The sequence below is a fragment of the Orycteropus afer genome, unplaced genomic scaffold (genome assembly GCF_000298275.1).
Source record: "Orycteropus afer afer isolate SDZICR_OR568_19922 unplaced genomic scaffold, OryAfe1.0 scaffold00006, whole genome shotgun sequence".
In the NCBI taxonomy this organism is placed as follows: domain Eukaryota; kingdom Metazoa; phylum Chordata; class Mammalia; order Tubulidentata; family Orycteropodidae; genus Orycteropus; species Orycteropus afer.
The window spans coordinates 10,188,277-10,209,960 of NW_006921593.1; the positions used below are offsets into that span (position 1 = coordinate 10,188,277).

The 21,684-nt window shown below is 43.9% G+C and overlaps 1 protein-coding gene across 1 annotated transcript in view; it reads left to right on the top strand.

Annotated features, from left to right (window-relative positions):
- KPNA7 (karyopherin subunit alpha 7) overlaps positions 1-21,684 on the top strand; it is a 68,605-nt gene that overhangs the window by 13,257 nt on the left and 33,664 nt on the right. Inside the window, exons 7-8 of the mRNA XM_007942606.1 lie at positions 4,467-4,649; positions 9,112-9,258. Of these exons, the coding sequence (XP_007940797.1) occupies positions 4,467-4,649; positions 9,112-9,258 (330 nt within the window). The remainder of the gene's footprint in view (positions 1-4,466; positions 4,650-9,111; positions 9,259-21,684) is intronic.

Sequence of the window (21,684 nt, forward strand, 5' to 3'; positions counted from 1 at the left end):
TGCTATTCATAAGGTTTTCCCTGGCCAATTCTTTCAGAAGTAGACGGCCTCTTCCTTCTTCCTAGTCTGTCTCAGTCTATACGCTGGGCTGTTACCTGTGCACCAGGTGCATCTCTCTGGGTTTTAAACACCAGAGGCTCAGCCTCAAAACTCACGTCTATATGTCATCACAGTAGGACAGACCAACAGACAAGTTTGTCCTGCTGCTGGAGACCTCTCGTGTCACCCCCACCTGGCTGACTGTTCCTCTGTCTGGCTTCCTGTCTTTTAATCCCCTTTCTCCTGCTCTTCTGGCCTGCTTCTTCGGGCGTCCGTGAGTTGTCTCTCCTCACCCGTAACCCTGGGGCTGACTGGTCTTCTGTCCGGGTTCAAGGCTTTTATCCCCTTTCTTCTGCTCTTTCGGCCTGCTACTCTGGATGGCCTGAGTTTCCCCTCCTCATCTAATCCCTTCGGCTGATTGCTCTTCTGTCCGGGTTCAAGGCTTTTATCCCCTTCCCTGCTTTTCCGGCCTGCTACTCTGGCGTCCCTGCGTTGTCTCTTCTCACCTGTGAGCCTGGGGCTCAAGCCTTTTATCCCTTTCCCTGCTCTTCCGGCCTGCTACTTTGGCGTCCCTGTGTTGTCTCTCCTCTCGGTGAAGATTACACCCTAGGAAAACCTATGGGTTTTCACTAAGTCAAAGTAGACTCAATGATACCTACCAACAACACAATAGTCTGTAAAGTCTCCGTGAACAATGGATTAGAGAATATTGAACCATTGCTCCAGGGATACAGCAAGATTAGATTCCTGAAAGCCTCTGGTCACAACATGTTCATCGGCCTTCAACACATAACCTTGTTTTATGTGTGCTTCTGTTTAAAAGCATATTATTTAACATAGACTGTTGAGTCACTGACATTGAACGACCGACATGCTGTAACTTGTGTCTGAAGCAAGCTTACCTCTCACACGTTTTCTCCATCAGCATGTCACAGCATTGTGGCACTTAGGAACAGTAGTAGCCAGCACTTTAGCACTGTCTTGGGGGGGTGCATGTTAAATGATGAAATCAGCAACCAAACATAAAAATGTAGTGCTAAATAGACCAGAAAACGGATGAGTGCCAAGACGAGAAGGCAGAGTATCACGTTGTTTAGCTTCAGGAAGATGCATTGTCTGGTAACTCAAGCTTTTCGCCACTCTGTGCATGTCCGCGAATACCCACAAAAGCACTGAGAGTGCTGATTTGGGCTTCCAGATCGCTTGCAGCATGCAGGCCAGTTTGCAAATATGGAACCAGCAGACAATGATACCACAACAAAGCGATGACAAAGGAAGGGGCGTCCAGTGTTGGAGAGCCCCTTTAAGGTTTGCTAAGACCGAAGGAGCTTTGCTCAATGAAAGGGGACTCCGTGGCTCAAACAGCCAGAAGAATCTTGAGCTGGTCCATATTGGCTCGTTTTTATGAGGTGTGAAAAGGACATGCCATCTAACTACCAGCCAAAAGAGGAAGGAGTTTATTTCTCATTTGCTTAGTTGTAATCCAGGGGGAAGAATGTGTCAGGTTTGGGATGTTAACATCATTGAAGAAAGGTGGCTTTTCAGTGAACAAGTGAATTTGAACCAAGTGGCAATGAGTACCCAGAGCCTCTGCCATCAAGTTCATTGCAACTTACAGCAGAATAGAACTGCCCCACGGGGTTTCCAAGGCTGTGAATCTTAAGGAAGTAGATTACCTCATCTTCCTCCTATGGAGTGACTGGTTGGTTCGAACCGCCGACCTTTTGGTTAGCAGCCAGATGAAAGTGTGAATATAAACAAAAAATCAGATATAAAAACAAATACAATAAAGGTTTCTTCTCCCTGATTCCCATTTCCCTTCCCCAGGAGCAACTACTAACACCTGTATTTCCATTTGTCACCTGTCAGTGAATGACCTGTTTAACCATTTATATCTGAAACAAGTCAGTAGTGGTTCCTGGGGCTGGGGGCCAAGAGGCAGGTGGAGTGGGATCAGGTGGAGAAGCTACTGTCAGTGTTCTGTTCCTCAGGTTGGATGGTGGGTTCCCAGGTGTGCATTCAGCATGAGGGAAAGGCCGGGTGTGAGACGCAAATCACATCATCTTCTGATTTATTAGACACTTCTCTGTTTTAGTGGAAGAATTCTCGCCTTCCATGTGGGAGACCTGGGTTCAATTCCAGCCAGTGCACCTGATGCATAGCTACCATCTGTCAGTGGAGGCTTGAGTGTTGCTAGGACGTTGCACTGGCTCTAACAGAATAACAGGGGCTGGAGAGAGAGGCAGGATGACCAACTTCAGGAAATCGGACAGTGAAAACTCTGTGGGTCACAGTGGTCTGGTCCACAGCTGATCATGGGACTGGGGCAAGGGCTGGCAACATTTGGCTTAATTGTGTATAGGATTCCCCCAAACTGGGGCTAACCTGATGGTAACTAAAAGCAACAAATTCTTTCTACTGGGGGTCTGCACAATTCTAATAAGAAGCATCTGATTAGGGATCCAGTAACGGCTTATTTCAAGCTGTACCTTTCTAAGTCTACCTTGCTTGGAGTCAAGAGTTGTTATTTTTGTTGGTTGGTTTGTTTTTGTATGTTGCCCAGCCCTAGAAGGATCTGTGATAAAATACTCCCATATTGCTGGGCAAAGGTGCTCTTTATGTGTGCAGGTGACTCACTAGCCCACTAGATCTTAGTGTGCCCAGCTATGGTGCAATGGGCTCCTTTATGTGACCTTTTGCCTTGGGTCTTTGGAGAAACAGCTTGACAGACGTTCCCCCTAAGTCTTGAGCCCTTTGGCCTAGTTTCTACCCCAGAGGGTTTGTTACCTTTATCCAGGTTGGTTGACATTTCTGGGTAAGTTGTAAACAACTTGGTTTGATACTTTCTGCCTGGCCCTGGGCTGCATGCGGCCTGTATTGTTATTAGTATACATCCTTACCAGGGAGTGGTTGATAGACTATGCAAATGAGGTGAGGTGTAGCCTCCCTGTGCCTACCATGCAAATAAAGTATCTGTGGCCTACTGAGAAGGGATGGTTCAGTTTGTGGCCCTCATGGGTGGGCCATGCCTTGAAATTTATAAGGCATTTGTGTCTATATACAGCCAGTCCCACAGAGGTTAGGCAGATAGACAGAAGCAGGGAGAGAAGCAGCAGCAGAGAGAGAGAGGAGCAATGAACCCCCTAAAAGAGCTGTAATACTGGTCAAAGGGCCTAACACTGAAGATGAAAGGCCTGGAAGGGGCCCAGTGGCAGAGCTGGTAGCAAGAGACAGCAGGGACAGGGGGAGCCTGTCCTGAGGGGACCAAGAGATTTGTGAGCGAGCTGTCCTGCACCAAAGAAGGAAAACTTGGCCTTTGTGCCTCCTGATTCTCATCCTGAGTTACAGCTTTTTGATTCTGATCTTGAATTGCACTCTGTTCCTTCCTTAATAAACCACTTAACTGTAAGTAGGGCCTGTGAGTTCTCTGTGGCCACTGCAATGGATTATTGAACTCAGCAGAGAAGTAGAGAGTGCTGCAGGAAGGACAGCTGGTGTCAGAACGGGCCAAGGGATAGTCTTGGGCTGATCTTAAGTCACATCATGCCCCCTGAAGTCAGACAGGTTCAGATGTTATTGTTGTTAGGACCACCACGTCTTCACACCAGCTTGGTTGCTATGAAGCTTCTTGTGCAAAGTCTTCACTGGGTCAGAAAGATGAGAAACAGACGTCACCACCACCAGTTGCTGTCGCATCTGACTCATGGTACCCCACGTGTGTCAGAGGAGAATTGGGCTTCCACAGGCCTTTAAATGGCTGATTGTTCAGAAGCGGGTTGCCAGGGCTTCCTTCCGAGGAGCCTCAGGGTGGACTCAAGCCTCCAACCTTTGGTCAGAGCTGAGCGTGTCAATCATTTACACCACCCAGGGTCTCCAATGTAGATAAAGGGTAATTACCATCTAAAACCCAAGCAGAATTCCTGATCTATATCGATTACCCAAGGAACCCTGGTGGCACGATGGTTACGTGCTTGGCCTCTGACTGACAAGTTGGCAGTTCAAACCCACCAGCTGCTCCACAGCAGAAAAGACCCAGTGATGTGCTCCCATGAGGATGGCAGCTTAGGTAACCCCATGCTCTGTCCTACAGGGTTGCTGTGAGTCGGATTGACTGGATGGCACACCATGACACCAATAACAAAATAGATTACTTGGACTGGTTCTGTTTTTCTCACAGCCAGACTTGGAAGTGAATCTATTTGACCCTAGAATCTCTGTCTAAAACCCATTTGAGTTTGCCTGCCTGATTTGTGGCTTCTTAAAGATGATAATCTTCTCAAGAGCGAGAAGCAGGCTGCCGAGGCACCCTGTGTAAATTGCATGGATGCCCTGGCTACCGGAAGCCAACTTAACATTGGACCAAATTGGCATCACTGTGTTTAAGTTTTTCACAATCCATAGAGAATGTAAATGTTCTCGTTCTGCAGGGAGAATTTAAAGTCCAGAAAGAGGCTGTGTGGACGGTGGCTAACTTCACCACGGGGAGCACTGTGGACCAGCTGATCCAACTTGTCCAGTCTGGAGTCTTGGAGCCACTGGTGAATCTGCTCACTGTCCAAGACCCCAAAACTGTCCTCATCATCCTTGATGTCATCTCCTATATTCTCCAGGTGAGCTTTCTGAACAGGTTAGTAAACTGGGAAAAAAAAAAAAAAAACAACTCACTGCCGTCAAGTCGGATCTGACTCATAGCGACCCCTCCTTGGGTTTCTGAGGTGGTATCACTATGGAAGTAGATTGCCCAACCTTCCTCCCCAGGAGTGGCTGGTGGATTTGAACCGCTAGCCTTCTGGTTAGCAGTCAGATGCCTTAGGCACTATGCCACCAGAGCTCCTGAACAGGTTAGTAGCAGCCTGCAGATTTGATCAAAATATTTTATTTGGTTCTTAAAAGCCCAAGTGAGATTCTCTACCCCCACCACTGCCCACCCTTCCACCCAGTGTATAGATAACGAAGACAAGAGCCTTTTGAGAAAAGACCCATCATCTTCCTGTTCTCCAGTGAGGGGCTTGTACTGGGCAATGTTCTAGAAGCTCAGGGTATGATACAGCACAGGCCTTGCTTTCATGCAGCTTATGTATTAGGGGCTGAGCGGACAGACACACCAGGTTGTGCTGTGGGCTAAATTGTGTCCCCCCAGAATATGTACTGGAATCCTAACCTCCTACGCCTGTAGGTATAATCCCATTGGGAATGGAGTTTTCTTTGTTCCATTAATGAAGCCACGTCGGTATAGAGCATGCCCTGACCCTAATCACTTCTGAGTCACAGGGAGCAGCATAGACACGAAGAGAAGACACACACCGCAGAGAGACTCAGCAGGAAGATCACCAGGGAACCGAGGGACAGAAAGAAGCTAAGATAGGCAAGGAGTTGGCCACAGAGCCAACAGAGAGAAAGCCTTCCCTGAAGCTGGGACCCTGCGTTCAGGTTTCTGTCCTCCTGAACTATGAGAAAACAAGTTTTCTCTGTTCTTGAAAGCCACCCACTTGTGGTTTCTCTGTTATAGCAGCACTAGGAAGCTAAGAGGGAGCTCTGGTGGCGCAGTGGCTAAGTCACTTAATTGCTAACCAGAAGTCTGGTGGTTCAAACCCACCAGCCACTCCTCGGAAGGAAGATGAGGCAATATACTTCCGTAGTGACACTGCCTCGGAAACCCAAGGAGGGGTACTATGAGTCAGGTCCGACTCGACGGCACACAACAACAGGAAGCTAAGACAGGTAGAAGAGTCTGGATAAAGTAAAAGGGTAAGAGTCAGTGATAGCTTCAAGTGGGGAGAGGATGTTGTTGTATGCAGTGGTCAGGGAGCTCTGAGAGAGGACGTGGGCAGAGAGCTGGAAGAAGTGGGTAGTCTTGTGGCTATCTGGGGAAGAGCATTCTAGACAAAAGAAATAACAAGACAGGCGGATGTGGCTGGAGCAGAGACAAAGGGATGGAAAATGGCAGACGATAAGGTTCAGCTAGGGACCAGATATCAGTCAGGCCCATGAGAGCTTTGACCTTTCTTCTGAGTGAGATAGAGAAACCAAAGGAAGGTTTATACTGCTGGTGGTGGTGGTGGTGAGGTGGGGAGTCAGTGAGTCACATGGTTGATTTAGAGGCTAAACCAAAGGATGTACTTGAAGGAGCAACAAGAAGCCAGCAGGGATAGCCCTTGAGAGGCCATGCTAGAGTTATTTTTCTGTTTAGCTGTATGGCTGGGAAAATGCACTACAAAGCATTGAATGGTTATTCAAAAAAAGTCTTAGTCTTAATCATCTCTTGCTGCTCTAACACAAATACCACAAGTGGGTGGCTTGTAAAGAACAGAAATTTACTTTCTCACTGTTCTGGAAGCTAACAGTCCAAATGAGGCTATGTCAATTACTTCCTTGTCAGTAGTCCCACGTATTCTTTGGTTCCTTGACAATCCTCACATGACATCTGTCTTCCCCTGTGTATGTGTGGATCCGTCTATGACTAATCTGCTCTTTCTATAACTCAAAAGTGATTAGATTTGAAACTAATCAACAACAACAACAAAATAGAGCAAAGTTGAATAAACATTTGCATACTATTGTTAGTTAGATATCGCTATATAACAAATTACCCCCCTTAGTGGCTTAGAGCGATTAACATTATTTCACACCATCTCTGGAGTTAGGAGTCTGGCTCCAGCTTAGCTGGATGGTTCTGGCTCAGAGTCTTTCTTGAGATTGCAACCAAGATGTCACTGGGGCTGCCATCATCTGAAGGCTTGACTGGGGCTGGAGGTTCAGCCCCAAGGTGGTTCATTCAAGTGCCTGGCAAATGACTCTTGCCTAATGGACCTCTCTCTAGAGCTGCTTGAATGTCCTCAGATCATGGCAACCACTTTCCCTCAGAGCAAGTGGTCGAGGAAAGTAAGATGAAGCCACAATGTGTTCTGTGACTAAGCCCTGGAAGTCACACTGTCATTTCAGCAATATCCTATTGCTTCTACGGGTCAGCCCTCTTCATTATGGGAGGACACTGCACAAAGGAGTGAATATCAGCAAGCAAGAAGCACTGAGGGCTGTCTTGGAGGCTGGCTAGATTCATTTGGTTTAGGTCCTTTTGTATGTGATTGATGTATTTGAAAAGCTTCAAAGGAACACCAGGGAACTACTTTGAGAAGCCCACTTTGAACATTCCTTCACCGAGTATCTTGGTGAGAATTGACCTGAGCTAAGACCAGACTTGAAACAGCCCAATTAGACACTGAGACTTTGAGCCAGCCACACAGATAAAGCATATAGACTCGGCAACTGACAAACTTGAACATAGCGAGTCTGCGAAAGCATGACTATGAGCTCTAGAAACATAACTTTATCTGCTTCATCTGTTTCTTTGAATTGTTGGGTGCTACCCAGTCGGCTCCAACTCATGATGACCTTATTGTATATAACAGTGAAATGTCCAGTCTTGCACCATTCTCATAATTGTTGATACGTTGGAGTGTCCATTATTGCAGCCACTGTGTCAGTCCATCTTACTGAGGATCTCTCTCTCTTTGGCTGACCCTCAACTTGACCGAGCACGATGTGTTTCTCCAGTGATTGGTCCCTCCTGATGATATGTCCTAAGTAAGACAAGTGTCTCCTTCCTTGCTTCTCAAATACATTCTGATTGTACTTCTAAGACTGACTGGTTTGTTCTTCTGGCAGTAATGATATATTGAGTGTTCTTTACTAACAACAACAATTCGAATGTGTCCATTCTTCTTTGGTCTTCTTTGTCACGGTCCAGCTTTCTCATGCACATGAGAAGATTGAAAATACATGGCTCAGATCAGGTACACCTTAGTCATCAAAGTGACATCTTTGCTTTTTAAAACTTTACAGAGGTCTTTTGCAGCAGATTTACCTAATGCAAATCTTTGAATTGAACACCTGGAATTTTGTCTTGAGAGAGGCCAGGTAAATCCCATTTGATGGACTCGTGAAGGAGCCCTGTATCAGAGAGAGGCATATGGAACATCAGGTTAGAAAGATCCCTTGAGATGGGCAGCAAAGTGCTGCTGGAGTCTTTGAAATAAACTTCTAGGCCATTTGCTCTTCTGTCGAAGTCCAAGATCCTTCTCCAGGGATCCTACTGTCTTACTTTCCCATCCCTCAGTTTCCAGTTTCTTTCTGAGGTTAACTGAGGACTTTGTCTCCTGCCTCAGTTTCTTTAAATGATAACTCATTTTTTAGACCTAAAGATGGGATTGGAGAATGTTATATAAATGAACCAAAGACAGTCTCTGCATATTGGTCCCACATTGTTGACTTCTTTGCAGCCACCTGAAGTCCACTAGTCCAACACAGCCTGCCTGTGCCAAACTCAGATTTGTACACATCCAGTTGTTTCAGAAATAGCTCAGAGAAGTAGATTTTTATCTACTTTCTAATAGAGTGGATGGTCTGCTTTCCATACCCCATGGAACTGCACCCAACATCTGCTACCCTTAGATAAGACAAAGCCCTGTAATTAAAAGGGCCCCCAAGCTGCGTCTGTCCTTCCACAGACTTCCCTTCCTGCTGCAAGAGGACATTGTGAAGGCACACACTACCCCCCTCCCCACTTCCCTGGCTTCTCATGCCACAGAAGGTGATAGTCAAGAAATACTGTATTTTGTACAATGATAAACTTAGATGTATATAACACAAATATGCAAGATGGGGAGGAAGACTGTGTAACTTAAAATCAACCTGGGCAAAGTGAAACTAGGATTGTCTATTCTGAAATACTATCACATCTATTTACTGGCTTAATGGTGGTTAAATCCACAGATAGAGCAAGGAAGTCTCCCACTGAGGTCCCTGGGATGGGGGTGGGGGTGGTTTACAAAATGGTTAACGTGTTTGGCTGCTGACCAAAAGGTTGGAGGTTCAAGTTCATCAAGAGGGACCTCAGAAGAAAGATCTGGCATTCTACTTCCAAAAAACCACCTGTTGAAAACCCTGTGGAGTACAGTTCTACTCTGACACACGGGGTCGACCTTCTGGGGTGAAACTCCCTTTAGGGCCAACAGAAGCTCTAGCTCACAGGATCTCTTCCCAGAGACTCATGTTCGCTTACATCGCTCACAGATAGCAGAGCAACTTTCCAGTAAGGAGAAGCTATGTCTTCTGCTAGAAGAACTCGGAGCAGTTGATAAAATCGAGGCTTTACAACTTCACGAGAACCGTCAGATTGGCCAGACTGCTTTGAGCATTATTGAGAGCCACTTTTTTGAGGTAAGTGGCTTTGCAGTGGGAAGGGATGGGCATACCTCCTAGTGGGCCAATGATCAGGTAATGACTTGCCCAGTATCCTATACTACAGTTATGAGGCAGGTGACCAGAAAGGTGAGCTGCTCTCTACCCATCCTCGGAACTTAGGGCCTGCATTTCATCCCACTCCATGTTGTACATGAAGCATTGGTGCTTCAGAGGGAAGTTCTCACTGGCATGTGGGACACTTCGGTTTTATTCCTGCCTAGTTTTTGCACAAGGCCACTGTGAGGTGAGACTCGACTTGGACGGCAGCTAACAACAGCCGCCATATTGTATGGGCTTTCTTTGAGCAGTGGTTTCCCAGTGCCTAGTCCCAAAGGAGCTTGTCCTGCCACCTCTGGATTACCTCTGTGATCAACTCATTTTGTTTTTTTCTTTGAAGATCAGGAAGGAAGAAAGGGGAGGAAGAGATAATGATGCCAGAATGACCTCTCTTTTTTTTTTTGTGATTAGGATGAAAGTTTACAGAGCAAATTCACTTTCCATACAGCAGTTCACACACACACATCTCATGACATTGACTACAATTTACCACAGTGCAACAGCTCCCAGTTCCTCCCAATAGTTACTTCTTCCCTGTGTCCATCCTGCCTCCATACACTCCTGCCCCCTGAATTGTCTCCCTGTGCATAAACAGCCCTTCTTCCTCCCATGATTGTTCTCTCCAAGGAGTGTATCTACCTCAGGCACAACATGTTCAACTCATATGCCTGTTTTTTGTTTGGGTGGAAGCCACAGGTGTGGGTTCAATTCCAGACCTGAAGGCCAGCTAGGGGCCATAGTCTCAGTCATTGCACGAGGCTTTATCAGACCAGCAAATCTGGTCCCCCCCCCTTTTTTTTCCTCCAAATGATTTTGAGTTTTGTTCCACATTGTTCTCCCTCTCTATCCAGGATCTCCTCCATAGATCCCCCTCTGAGTGGTTAACTGGTAGCCAGGCACCATCTAGTTCTTCTGGTCTCATAGTCATATAGGCTGAGGATAGCATGGTGAACCACTCACAAGGACTAATTGTTTCCATGAATCTTTGTTTTTTTTTTTCATTCTTCTTTGCTCTGGATGAGGAGAGACCCATCATTGCGTCTGGATGGCTGCTTGCTAGCTCTTAAGATCCCAGTCACTACTCACCAAAGTAGGAAGTGGAACAATGTTTTGTATAGTATGTTGTGCCAATTGAGCTTGATGTCCCCTGCGACTATGGTCCTGAGCCCAAAGGTTCAACTGCTTGCTCCCTCTGGGTAGCTGACTGTGACCAAGAAGTGACTATAAACTTGTCCCTTGTCAGCTCTACTATACCCCTGGGAACATACCAATATGCTTGTAGAACAATTGTCTGCCAATCCTATACATGTTCTTGGGTACACTCCCTGCTGCATAGACATACCTAATAGTTCAGCCTGCCCACCCATCTATCCATGCGTATACCCATGTTTGCCTTCATTGACAACACAGTACTCTTATGTGCAAAAGGGTTCATCTTTGTTGTCTGTACCTCCCATGTACCTCTCTATGTCTTCCTCTTCCTCAGTGCCACCATGTTGATCACTCACATTTGGTACATTGCCCTTCTCTTCACCCAAATCAATACTTACCTCTACCTGTCTAACTGTTCCCTGCCCTCCCATCCTACCCCTGGTAACCAACAAAGAAAATTTCCTTCCATAGATAAACCATTCCTTGACTTTTACAATAACGGACTAATACAATATTTGTTCTTCTGTGATTGACTTATTTCAATCAGATAATGTCCTCAGAATGACTTCTTGTGAAAAAATACAAACAACTAAGGCAGGCTGAACTGTTGAAAACCCATTTTGCTACTTACTTAGTTCATGATGGCAGTAATCTGTCTCCCCCAGTAGTCTGAGTTATGAAGAGACCTTGTCTAAACCACTCGGTAGCACTAAGTGATGTGCTTCACCCAGAGTACATGTTTGAATTTGAGTGAATGGACAGCCCTGGATGACTATGCCTCTTTCTAGAATAGAGTGTTAGGGGGTGAACTGCGCAATGGTGGCTTTCCTTTTTCTACAGGAGCAGGGGGAGGGAAAACTGATTTTTTTACATGAGGAACATGAGCTCATTCTTAAGTGGCCAGGTAAACAAACTTACACTTCTGTTCAGTGTCAAACTTGAATCATCAACGAGCTCCAGGGCCATCACAGCTTGGTGGTTGCTACTAATTGGAAGCTGCTAATCTTGGTTTAAGGGGCCCTGGAAGTGTGGTGGTTAAAGCGCTTGGCTGCTAACAGAAAGGCCAGTGTTTCAAACCCCTTAGCTGCTCTATGAGACAAAGAAGGCAGCCTGCTTCTGTAAAGATTGAGAAACCCTATGGGAGAGTTCTACTCTGTCCTATAGGGTCACTATGAGTCGGAATTGATTCGATGGCGACAGGTAATCTTGGTTTGGTGGGAAATAAGGGTGGTTTAATGGTAGAGTTCTTGCCTGTATGTGGGTTCTATTCCCGGCCAGTATGCCTCATGAACAACCACCACTCATCTGTCCGTGGAGGCTTGTGTGTTGCTGTGATGCTGAACAGGTCTCAGTGGAGCTTAGGAGAGACTAAGACTAGGAAGAAAGGCCTGGTGATCTACTTCTGACGATCAGCCAGTGAAAACCCATGGATCACTCTGGCCTGATCTCATTGTACATGGGATCCCATGACTCCATGGCAGCTAACAACAACAATGTTGATCTGAGGTCCCTGGGTGGTGTAAGCGATTAACAATCTACTTCAGAAAAATCAGTCATTGAAGACTGGGGTACATTCCACTCTGACACACCTGGGATCTCCAGGAATTGGAATCAAATGGCAGTTGGTTCTTTAATTCTTGGTTTGAGCCCAAGAGGATGCTCACAAAGCAGAGAAGATCCTGAACAGTGAGGAGCATTTTCTGGGGGAAAGCCAGCTGTGAAAACTTTTTAAGTAGGAAACATGACCTTAAAAGGGACTCAGATCCCTACAACTCACCCACAGGCTGCGTATCAAAGACTTCCCATCCACAAGTAACAGCTCCACAGTCACTCAGTGTAAGGATTGCACTCTGTCTCAAAACTGCCTTTATGGCCCACCCTGAGAAGTATTTCAATGCCTCTTTCCTTGGAGGGAGTCCTGAGGCCAATTTAGAGCAAATCCTAATCCACAGCAGAGGGTAAATCATCAAGTATGCGTTGATCTCCAGGTGGAGGAGCCAGGGGTGTAACGGTGTGTTTTCTTCTCTGAAGGAAGAAGATCAATTAATCCTCCGAGTCCAAGACCACAAAGACAATCTCTTCAAGCACGTAACCAAAAAACACTAAAGCCCTCCGCTTCTAAGCCAACCCTCAAACCCTTTGTCAAGGAGGCACTCCTAGCTCTTATCATATCACAGGTGTAAAGTTTTCTAAACTAATAAAGTTTTTGACACTTTCAATTCTATCTACCAGAAATTCAGTTAAAATGTTTGTGTCTTGAAGTAAGGTAGAATTAATCTCCTAAGAACATTTGGTTTACCTTTCAGCATCTCAAAGTAAGAGAACAGAATAGAATGAATGGTGTCACCCTCTAGGCCAACGTTGAATTGCAGATACATTTTAATTTCTCAGTGTGGTGGAGATGGTGCTGAGGTTTAGCTTGCTTTCCCATGGCAGTTACCTGACAATGACAAGTTCTAATATGATCATTTCTAGACACTAAACATCCCTCTTATCTTTCCTGCATGGGAAAAATCAAATCCCACCTCTCTGACACCAAACTGTAAAGATCACCTGCAATCTCTTATCATTTTCTCTTCTGTTCCCCTCCATTCCACTTCTGTTCTGGCACCAGCTGCACAGGTAGATCTTCCTCTGATCTTTGAACACCTGGGATGAGATCGGAGCTCATGAGTTAAAGGGCCCAGTCCTCAGACTGCCACGTGAGCCCAAGACCTCAGGCACCAGCTGCAAACTTGGAGACCCCGTGATGCCCTCTCTTCTGTCCTGTTAGCTATAATTTGGGGGTTTCCTCCACTATCCCTTCAGAGCGCCTGCTATAAACTCAAGTGTCCCCAGGGCTCCTCTCAGTTCTGACTTGCTACAAATTCAGGGCTTCCCTCTGCCCTCTTAGGATGCCTGCCGTAAGCTCAAGTCCCCAGGTCCTCCCCCCCACCACATGTGACCTGCTGGCTTCCACTACTCTCTCAGGTTTGTTTGATGATTTTCTGGAATGACTCATGGAACTCAGGAAAGCACTATGTTTATAATTACTGCTTTTTAAAAATATGTATATACCAAAAATGATGCAGATGAAGAGATACAAAGTCTAGGAGGGCTTCCAATGTGAAGCTTCCATGTACCAAAGAGGGACGCTCTACTCACCTCATATATCAGTGCTTTTCACCAACAAGGAAGCCCATGGAACACCTTTACTGGGGATCATTACATAGGTGTGAATGCTTGAATCATGTTCCCCTCCCCTGAGGATGACTGATGATCTCATGGTGATTTTTCTGGCCTGCTCCTGCCTGAGTCATTCATGAGAGGTCTGGTCTGGAGGCTCCTTGAAGACATTCTCACTAACTGGAGAAATTCCAAGGTTATCACTCAGGAACCTAGACCGAAATCATTGGGGAAAGTTGAATCCTTTACCCAAGCTTCTAGAAATTTTAAGCATGAAGCAATCATAAGTTTAGGGGAGTAGTTCTCAAACTTGAGTGCGCACTTGAAGAATCCCTTGAGGGCTTGGTCTACCACAGATTTCCAGGACCAACCGCAGAGTTTCTGATTTAGTAGGCCTGGAGTGAGGTCTGAAAACTTGAGTTTCTAAGACATTCCCAGGCAATGCTGATGCTGCTGGTCCAAGGCCCACGCTTTGAAAGCCTCTGATCTAGGTAAAGGTCAGCAAACTATGACCTGTGTGCCAAATTTGGCCCAGTCTCTATTTTTATAAATAAAGCTTTATTGGAACATAGACACTATCACTTGTTTATTATTCCTGTGTTGTAGCATTTTGTACCACAATGGTAGAATTGAGTAGACAGCGACCATACATCCTGTAAAGCTGGAGATATTTACTATCTGGTCCTTGACAACAAATGTTCACTACCCCTGGTCTAGGATCAAGCCACCAATGCCTCTCCCTTCACCAGTTATTTAGGTGTTTCAACTTTTAGAAAGATTTGTGTATCATTTAAGCATGAAATGTGGACAGTTAAAAAAGTAAATGATATAACTGTTTACCTGTGACCAGGAAGGGTCCGTGGTTTATGTTTCGATCTGTGCTCAAGTAATTTCCAGTTGTCTGTGGTAGAAGCGAAAGAGCCTGGTGGCACAGTGATTAAAGCGCTTGGCAGCTAACTGAAAGGTCCATGGTTAAAACCCACAAGCCACTCCATGGGAGAAAGATGAGGCAGTCTGCTTCCATAAATATTACGGCCGTGGGAACCCTACAGAGCAGTTCTGTTTTGTCCTATAGGGTTGTTATAAGTTAGAATCAATTCAATGGCAGTGACTTTGAGGAGGACTGCTGATAAGAATAATTAAATAATACTAAAGAGTTTGGACAAGTTCTTACACCTAGTTTTGCATCAGAACTACGTCTTAATTCCCATTTAGTGTTTCTGGAAGATATTTCCCTGACTTGAAGTAATAAGCTTATTGGCTTCAGATTCCTTAATGCCTGGTAACAAGTTAGCTTACATGCCACTAGTCACTTTCTCCACCCCTGCAATGTTTTAATAGATGTACTATGTTTGGATGTCTTATTGGTTACCTTTGGGCTTTTAAACAGCATGCTTGTTGCTAGTTTCTTGTTCCATCTACCTTAATTAGTGCTTTATTTCATCTTTGTGGTGTACTGATTGCAAAAATACTTTGAGGCTGAAAACCTCTTTGACACAACCCAGAAGTCTTAAAACCAGACCCATGATGAAAGACATTCGACATTCAACCGTAAAAGTACTACTAGATCCAGTACAAAACAGTTACATTATAACTACATGTGTAAATGCATTTTTATTTTCCATTTGAATGCACTTCATAGGGCCCAGACCTTGTTGAAGTCTAGAGTAGGTTGTATGTCATCTAAGGCATTATGAAAGTAAAGTAAAATAGAATCTGAGGGAAGTGAGGATGAAGAAAGGTAGAGAGGAAGGATGCTGAATCAGTTAAGTTGTTGTTGTTATGTGCCGTCGAGTCAGACCCGACTCATAGCGACCCCTCCTTGGGTTTCCGAGGCAGTATCACTACGGAAGTAGATTGCCCCATCTTCCTTCTGAGGAGTAGCTGGTGGGTTTGAACCGCCAGCCTTCTGGTTAGCAGTCAAGTGCCTTAGGCACTATGCTACCAGAGCTCCTGAATCAGTTAAGTAGCGTCGAATAATAAACTACCTTAAAACCCAGTGGCTTATGACAGTAAGTATATATTGTGGCTCACAATTTAGTGACAATTCTTTGCAGTGTGACCGTGTAACCTCCTCACTCCCACCAAGATGTGAAATCGATTTTTTTATGCTTGAAACTAGTCTTGGCCATGTACTTGCTTTGACTAATAGAATGTGGCTAAAATGATGATATATTGGTTCCAAGCCTAGGCCTCTAGAGTATTCATATGTTAGAAGTATGTGGTAGTGGAACTCTGCCACTACCATTATACAAGGCCAAGCTAGCCTGTTGAAGGATGAAACATAGTGGAGAGGAGAGGCCATCCTAGACCAGCCAATAGCTAGCTACCCCCTGGTCTACATTGCCAGACCCCAGAGGCAAGCACTTTTTGCTAGCACTTGCTTTTGTAATTTTAAGCAATATGCTTATGCTGCATTTTTTTTTTAATTCAAATTCTTGCAGTCAATGTCATGAAACAAAATGTGTATGACCTACTGTATGGAAAATGAATTTGCTCTGTAAACTTTCATCCAAATCACAATAAACATTTTTTTTTTTAATTCACGGAAGAGATACAGATTGTTATAATGTGTCCCCTGCCCTTCTATCATAGACATTTAACTTTTGTTAACTTGGTGTCAGATTTTATCATGATTACATAAATTCTGTTCAGAACTGCATTTTCCTTGTTGTTGTTGTTGTTGTTTGCCGTCGAGTCGGCCCCGACTCATAGTGACCCCTCCTTGGGTTTCCGAGGCAGTATCACTACGGAGGTAGGATTGCCCAACCTTCCTTCCAAGGAGTGGCTGGTGGGTTTGAACCGCCAGCCTTCTGGTGAGCAGTCTAGTGCCTTAGGCACTATGCTAGAATTAATAAATATCTCACTATTTGCCTTTACCTTGAACTTACCACATCAAACTCTACACTATAAATCTCCTCCTGAATGTGTCTAAATGTATTAGTAATCTATCAGTGTGCTTATTTTCCATATCCACCCCAGAAACCTTCATCCTCCTGCCCTGGTCTGGCGTAGTTAGTTGTCCCCTACCCCTGGCAAATGTGTGTCATCCTGGTTTCTCCTTTTACCACTATTTTGGGGATTCCTTTCATTTTTCTTGGGTGGGCTTCCCTGTTTCCTGGATCCCACATCTTCCTTGATGTGCTTTCTCCCAGCAACTTCTGAGGGAGGGTATATGGGAAATTAAGTTTCAGACAGTAGTCATCTGAAAACATGTACTGTGATTCTTGGTTGATAATCCAGCTGGATATAGAATTTTATACGAGAAGCTATATCCTTCAGAATATTGCAGGCATTGCTCAATACCTCTGAGTTTTCAAAGTTTGGCTCAAAGACTTCTACTTTGATTATCAATTATTTGTGTATGATTCCCCTCCTCACCCCCAACTCTACTGGCTAAAGTTTATAGAGCTTGCCTCCAGTGTTCTAAAATGTCAGGCTGAGGTGCCTTTGTAGAAACCTATTCTCTATACATCCAAGTGCTGAGCTGTGGATAGGCTTTGCCATCTAGAATTTGTATCTTTTAGAATTTGGAAAAAAAAAAAAAATTCTTGCCATACCCTACCCATCTACTTTATTTCCTTTCCTGGAACTTTTGTCCAGTTATTGGCCTTCCTGAAACTGATTCTTTAAATTTCTTGTCTCTCTCCCATTTTTTATCTTTGCCTTTCACTTTTTGAGATATTTCTTCCCCTTTACCCTGTCAAAGAGAAAACTGGAACTTCTATTAAAATTAAAGCAAAGAGTTTATTGAAGGAACAAAATGATTCCAAATCAGGTAGCACTTTGTGAGGATTCACCAAAGTACTCCAGTGAAAGGAATTTTTTTTACAGAGCTTAAATACAGAAAATCCAGGGATTTACAAGGAAAAAATTCTGATTAGTTAACATTTATAAAATCTTGCTTTAACAGACACAAGACAAGGAATGGCAAGATACCTTAAACATTATTTTGCTAATTGTAAATTTTGAGTCATTTAGCAGCTTAATCTATGGATATTTCTAGGGCCAGGCTGAGTGAATGTTCTTCCTGGGAGCATGCTGTAAGAGAAGGGGGGTGGGTAAGACTGCAGGCTTTGGCTAGCTGACTTTTAAAGGTCAGCTCAAAATAAGCAGTAGACAGAAAAAAAAATGGACTCCAGCCTGTGTCTTTGGCAGAAGACTCTTCTTATGCTAAGCACCTACTTCTTTTGGGCTCTATCACAATCCCCATTGCAATCAAGAATTTCTATAGAAAATTGCTAATCACTATTTATTTTAAGAGTGTCTTCTGCAAGGTTTATATATGGAAGGAAACTTTCTTTGTTGGTTACCAAGGGTGGGAGGGGAGGAACCACAGCAAAAATAAAACAAAAGTGTCTTCTGCATGGACTTACCGGTTCTTCACTTTGCTATGTGTGGAGCCTCATCTTCAGGGTAAGCAGGTGTCATGTTGCCTATGAAGGAGTAACTCATCTTCTGCAAGGGCTTTCTTGTTAGTTATACAAAATGTATTTACTATATAGCTGCCCCTTCTAAATAGGCTTTTAAGACTCGAGACACTCCCTATGAAAGGAAGCTGGGCATCATCTGTTCATTGGTGGTTGCTTACCTTCATAGCTTTTAAGACTGTACAGATAGCCAGGCACCACCACCAACATCTTTGCCGTGACATAGCTTGGACCTCTGCTTCTTTGATCTTTTTTAAAGAAGGTGTGTGTGAAAAGCAGGGCCAAATTAGTAGGAATACTTGGCAGAGAGGAGCATCAGCCAAAGTGATGAGCCAAGCTGTTCTTCTTAACCTTGTGTGAAAATCTACAAGCCATTACTGGTACATATTTGTAACCATCTGAAGATGGGAGCTGGATAAAATCTAATTGCCATTCAGACATAGGTCCTGGAGGTAAATGGGTATTTTTCAGTGAAACTTTAAAAGGTCTACATGGGTTGTAGTGGGCACAAATAGAGCGGTGAGAAGCAACATGCTTGGCAGCTTTAAAAAATTGTCCTTGCCAGTATTTAAATTTTCAATCATTTTATCTCATCCTAAATGGGATCTTTCATGAAGAGCTTCTAACATAGGGACATGAAATTATTTAGGTAAGACAAGCTTCTGATGAGGCCCTAACCATAATTTGGTTATAGGATTCTGAGAAAAATTGCTCTCTTCCATTTTCAATTTTAGCTAATTGTTGGGTTTTTATTGATTTTTTTAAAGTTAATTCATTAAGATTACAATTGTTGACTTCCAAATGAGGGTAATCTTGTTCTGTTTCCCTAGGGCTGAAGTAATGTGAGAGGCAGCTTGTTTGGCCACTTTGTCAGCAAGGTTATTTCCTCTGGTCTTTGCAGTCTGAGGGACTCTTCTGTTGATGAGCCTGTATTTTTATTGCAGCAATCGCAGGAGGGAGTAGTAAATGTTTAACAAGTCTACTACTAAAGCCCCATTTTTTTCTTTATAGCAGTTCCAGAAGTGGTTAGAAATCCTCTCTGTTTCATAACATCCTAAAATCATGAGTCACCCCAAAAGCATATTTACAATCCATGTAAACATTCATGGACCTTCCTTTAGTGAGTTTGCAGGCTCTAGTAAGAGCAATTAATATAACTTGTTTGACTAACGTAGCTTTGGGAAAGGCTTGACTTTCAAGAACCTCAGCAGAAGTAATGATGCCATACAGAACCTGATAGCAAGAGCTAGCAGGATCAGATTTCAAATAGGACCTATCAACAAATAGAATTAAAAAAAAGAAAGAAAGAAAGAAAGAAAGAATCAAATCCAGATTAGCTAAAGGAGTTTCTCTTAAATCTTTTCAGAGAGTTAAATCTGTTCAGCTAAATTTAAGCAGTTATGTGTTGGGTAATGCTGTTGTCAATGTCTAGAAGGAGACTGGCAGGATTTCAGCAAACCACAGAATACCATCTATTATATGCTGAGAAGGCTGGCGGTTCAAACCCACCAGCCACTCCTCGGAAGGAAGGTTGGGCAATCCTACTTCCGTAGTGATACTGCCTCGGAAACCCAAGGAGGGGTCGCTATGAGTCGGGGCCGACTCGACGGCACATAACAACAACATAACAACAACATATGCTGTTAGGAGGAGTACTTCATAGGAAGTGAGTCAACCTGTGGAAAGATATTGGGCCAAAACAGAGTTAAGGATGGCAGATGTTGTGTGGGGAAAATAAACATTTAAAAATATTCCCAGCAATATATCTGCAGTGTTTTTGATGAGTTTGGCTATAGCAGTAATGGCTCTAGGGCAGGGAGGGAACCCCTTAGCTACAGGTCAAGCTGCAAACTGTAGTAACCTACTGGTCTCTGATGTTCTCCATGTTTCTGAGTTAAAATGCCTAAAGCATTTCCAGAGGCTTCATGTACAAATGGGAAAATCTAGGTGACAGTTAGAAAAGCCTAATGCATGTTTCCTAGGGTTTTTTTTTTTTTTTAGTTTATTTAATTATGATTTCCTGATCTATTGGTGCAATTTGGAAATAATCTAGTTCAGAGGCTTTCAAATATTTGTATAGGTGTTGAGCTAACAACCACCAGCCTTCTGGTTAGCAGTCAAATGCCTTAGGCACTATGCCACCCACCAAGCACTCCTCAGAAGGAAGATTGGCAGTCTACTTCCATAGGGATACCACCTCAGAAACACAAGGAGGGGTCGCTATGAGTCGGGACCAACTCAATGGCAGTGAGGTGGGTTTTTTTTTTTTTCCCCTTTTAATTTTTGGTGGGCTAACAAGGAAAAGTTAGGAATCCAAGTTCTGCAGTAGCCACAAAGCCCCAGAAACCCAAGTAATTGTTTTTTTAGTTTTGGTGATAAGAAAAGTAAAATAGCTTCTTTCTGCTTAGGATCTAAAGAAATGCCTTCTGCAGAAATCAAATGACTTAAATACTTAACAGAGGCTACACTAATTGTTGTTGTTGTTTTCTGCTAGAAACCTTGTGCTTTCTGACAGCTAAATGTTTTATTAAGATTATGCTGTCATCAGGAGCTCTGGTAGCATAGTGCCTAGGGCACTTGTCTGCTAACCAGAAGGCTTGCGGTTCAAACCTACCAGCTACTCCTCGGAAGGAAGGTTGGGCCATCTACTTCTGTAGTGATATCGCCTCAGAAACCCAAGGAGGGGTCGCTATGAGTCAGGTCTGACTCGACAGTATACAGCAACATAACAACATGCTGTCATCAGTGCAGGCTTGCTGAGAGTTTGAGCATACGAGTAAGTCACTAACATATTGTAATAATTCAGATTCATTTTTACATTGCAAAGGCTGTAAATCAGTATGGAGATTTTGAGCAAAATAGCTGGGAGATTCAGTGAAACCTTGAGACATTACAGTCCAGATAAATTGTAGACTTTTCCCAAGGGAAGGCAAACAAATATTGGCTCTTAGGATGGAAAGGAATACTGAAAAAGGTGCTACAAAGGTGAATTAAAGTAAAATGTGTAGCATTTGGGGAAAAATTGAACATAAGTAAGTGAGGATTTGGGACTACTGGAAATCTAGGTATAAAGGTGCAGTTAATAGTTCTTAAATCCTGTACAAATCTCAGACCCTATTGTTTAGATTTATTAACAGGGAGTACAAAGGTGTTACAAGGGCTGGTGCAGGGAAAATTAATGCCTTAGGAATTCCTGAATAATAGGGGCTAACACCTCTCTGGGAGCTCTGGTGGCATAGTGTCTAAGCCATTTGACTGCTAGCCAGAAGGCTGGTGGTTCACATTCCCCAGCCACTCCCTGAAAAGAAGGTTGGGCAATTTACTTCCATAGTGATACCACCTCAGAAACCCAAGGAGGAGTTGCTATGAGTCAGGGCCGACTCCATGGCAGTAGGTTGCATTGAGTTTGCAGTGCCTCTCTAGCCTCTGACTTAAGAAGGTAAAGGCATAGAGATGTCTACTTGAACTTGAATGGATTCTGCTGATAAAGCTGGTCCTATATCAGTACATGTGGTGGCCCATATAATTTCAAGAATCACGAACAAGTGTAGGGAGTGGGTTATAGGCAGTTAAGTTGTCCTTTTGCATGACTAGCTGC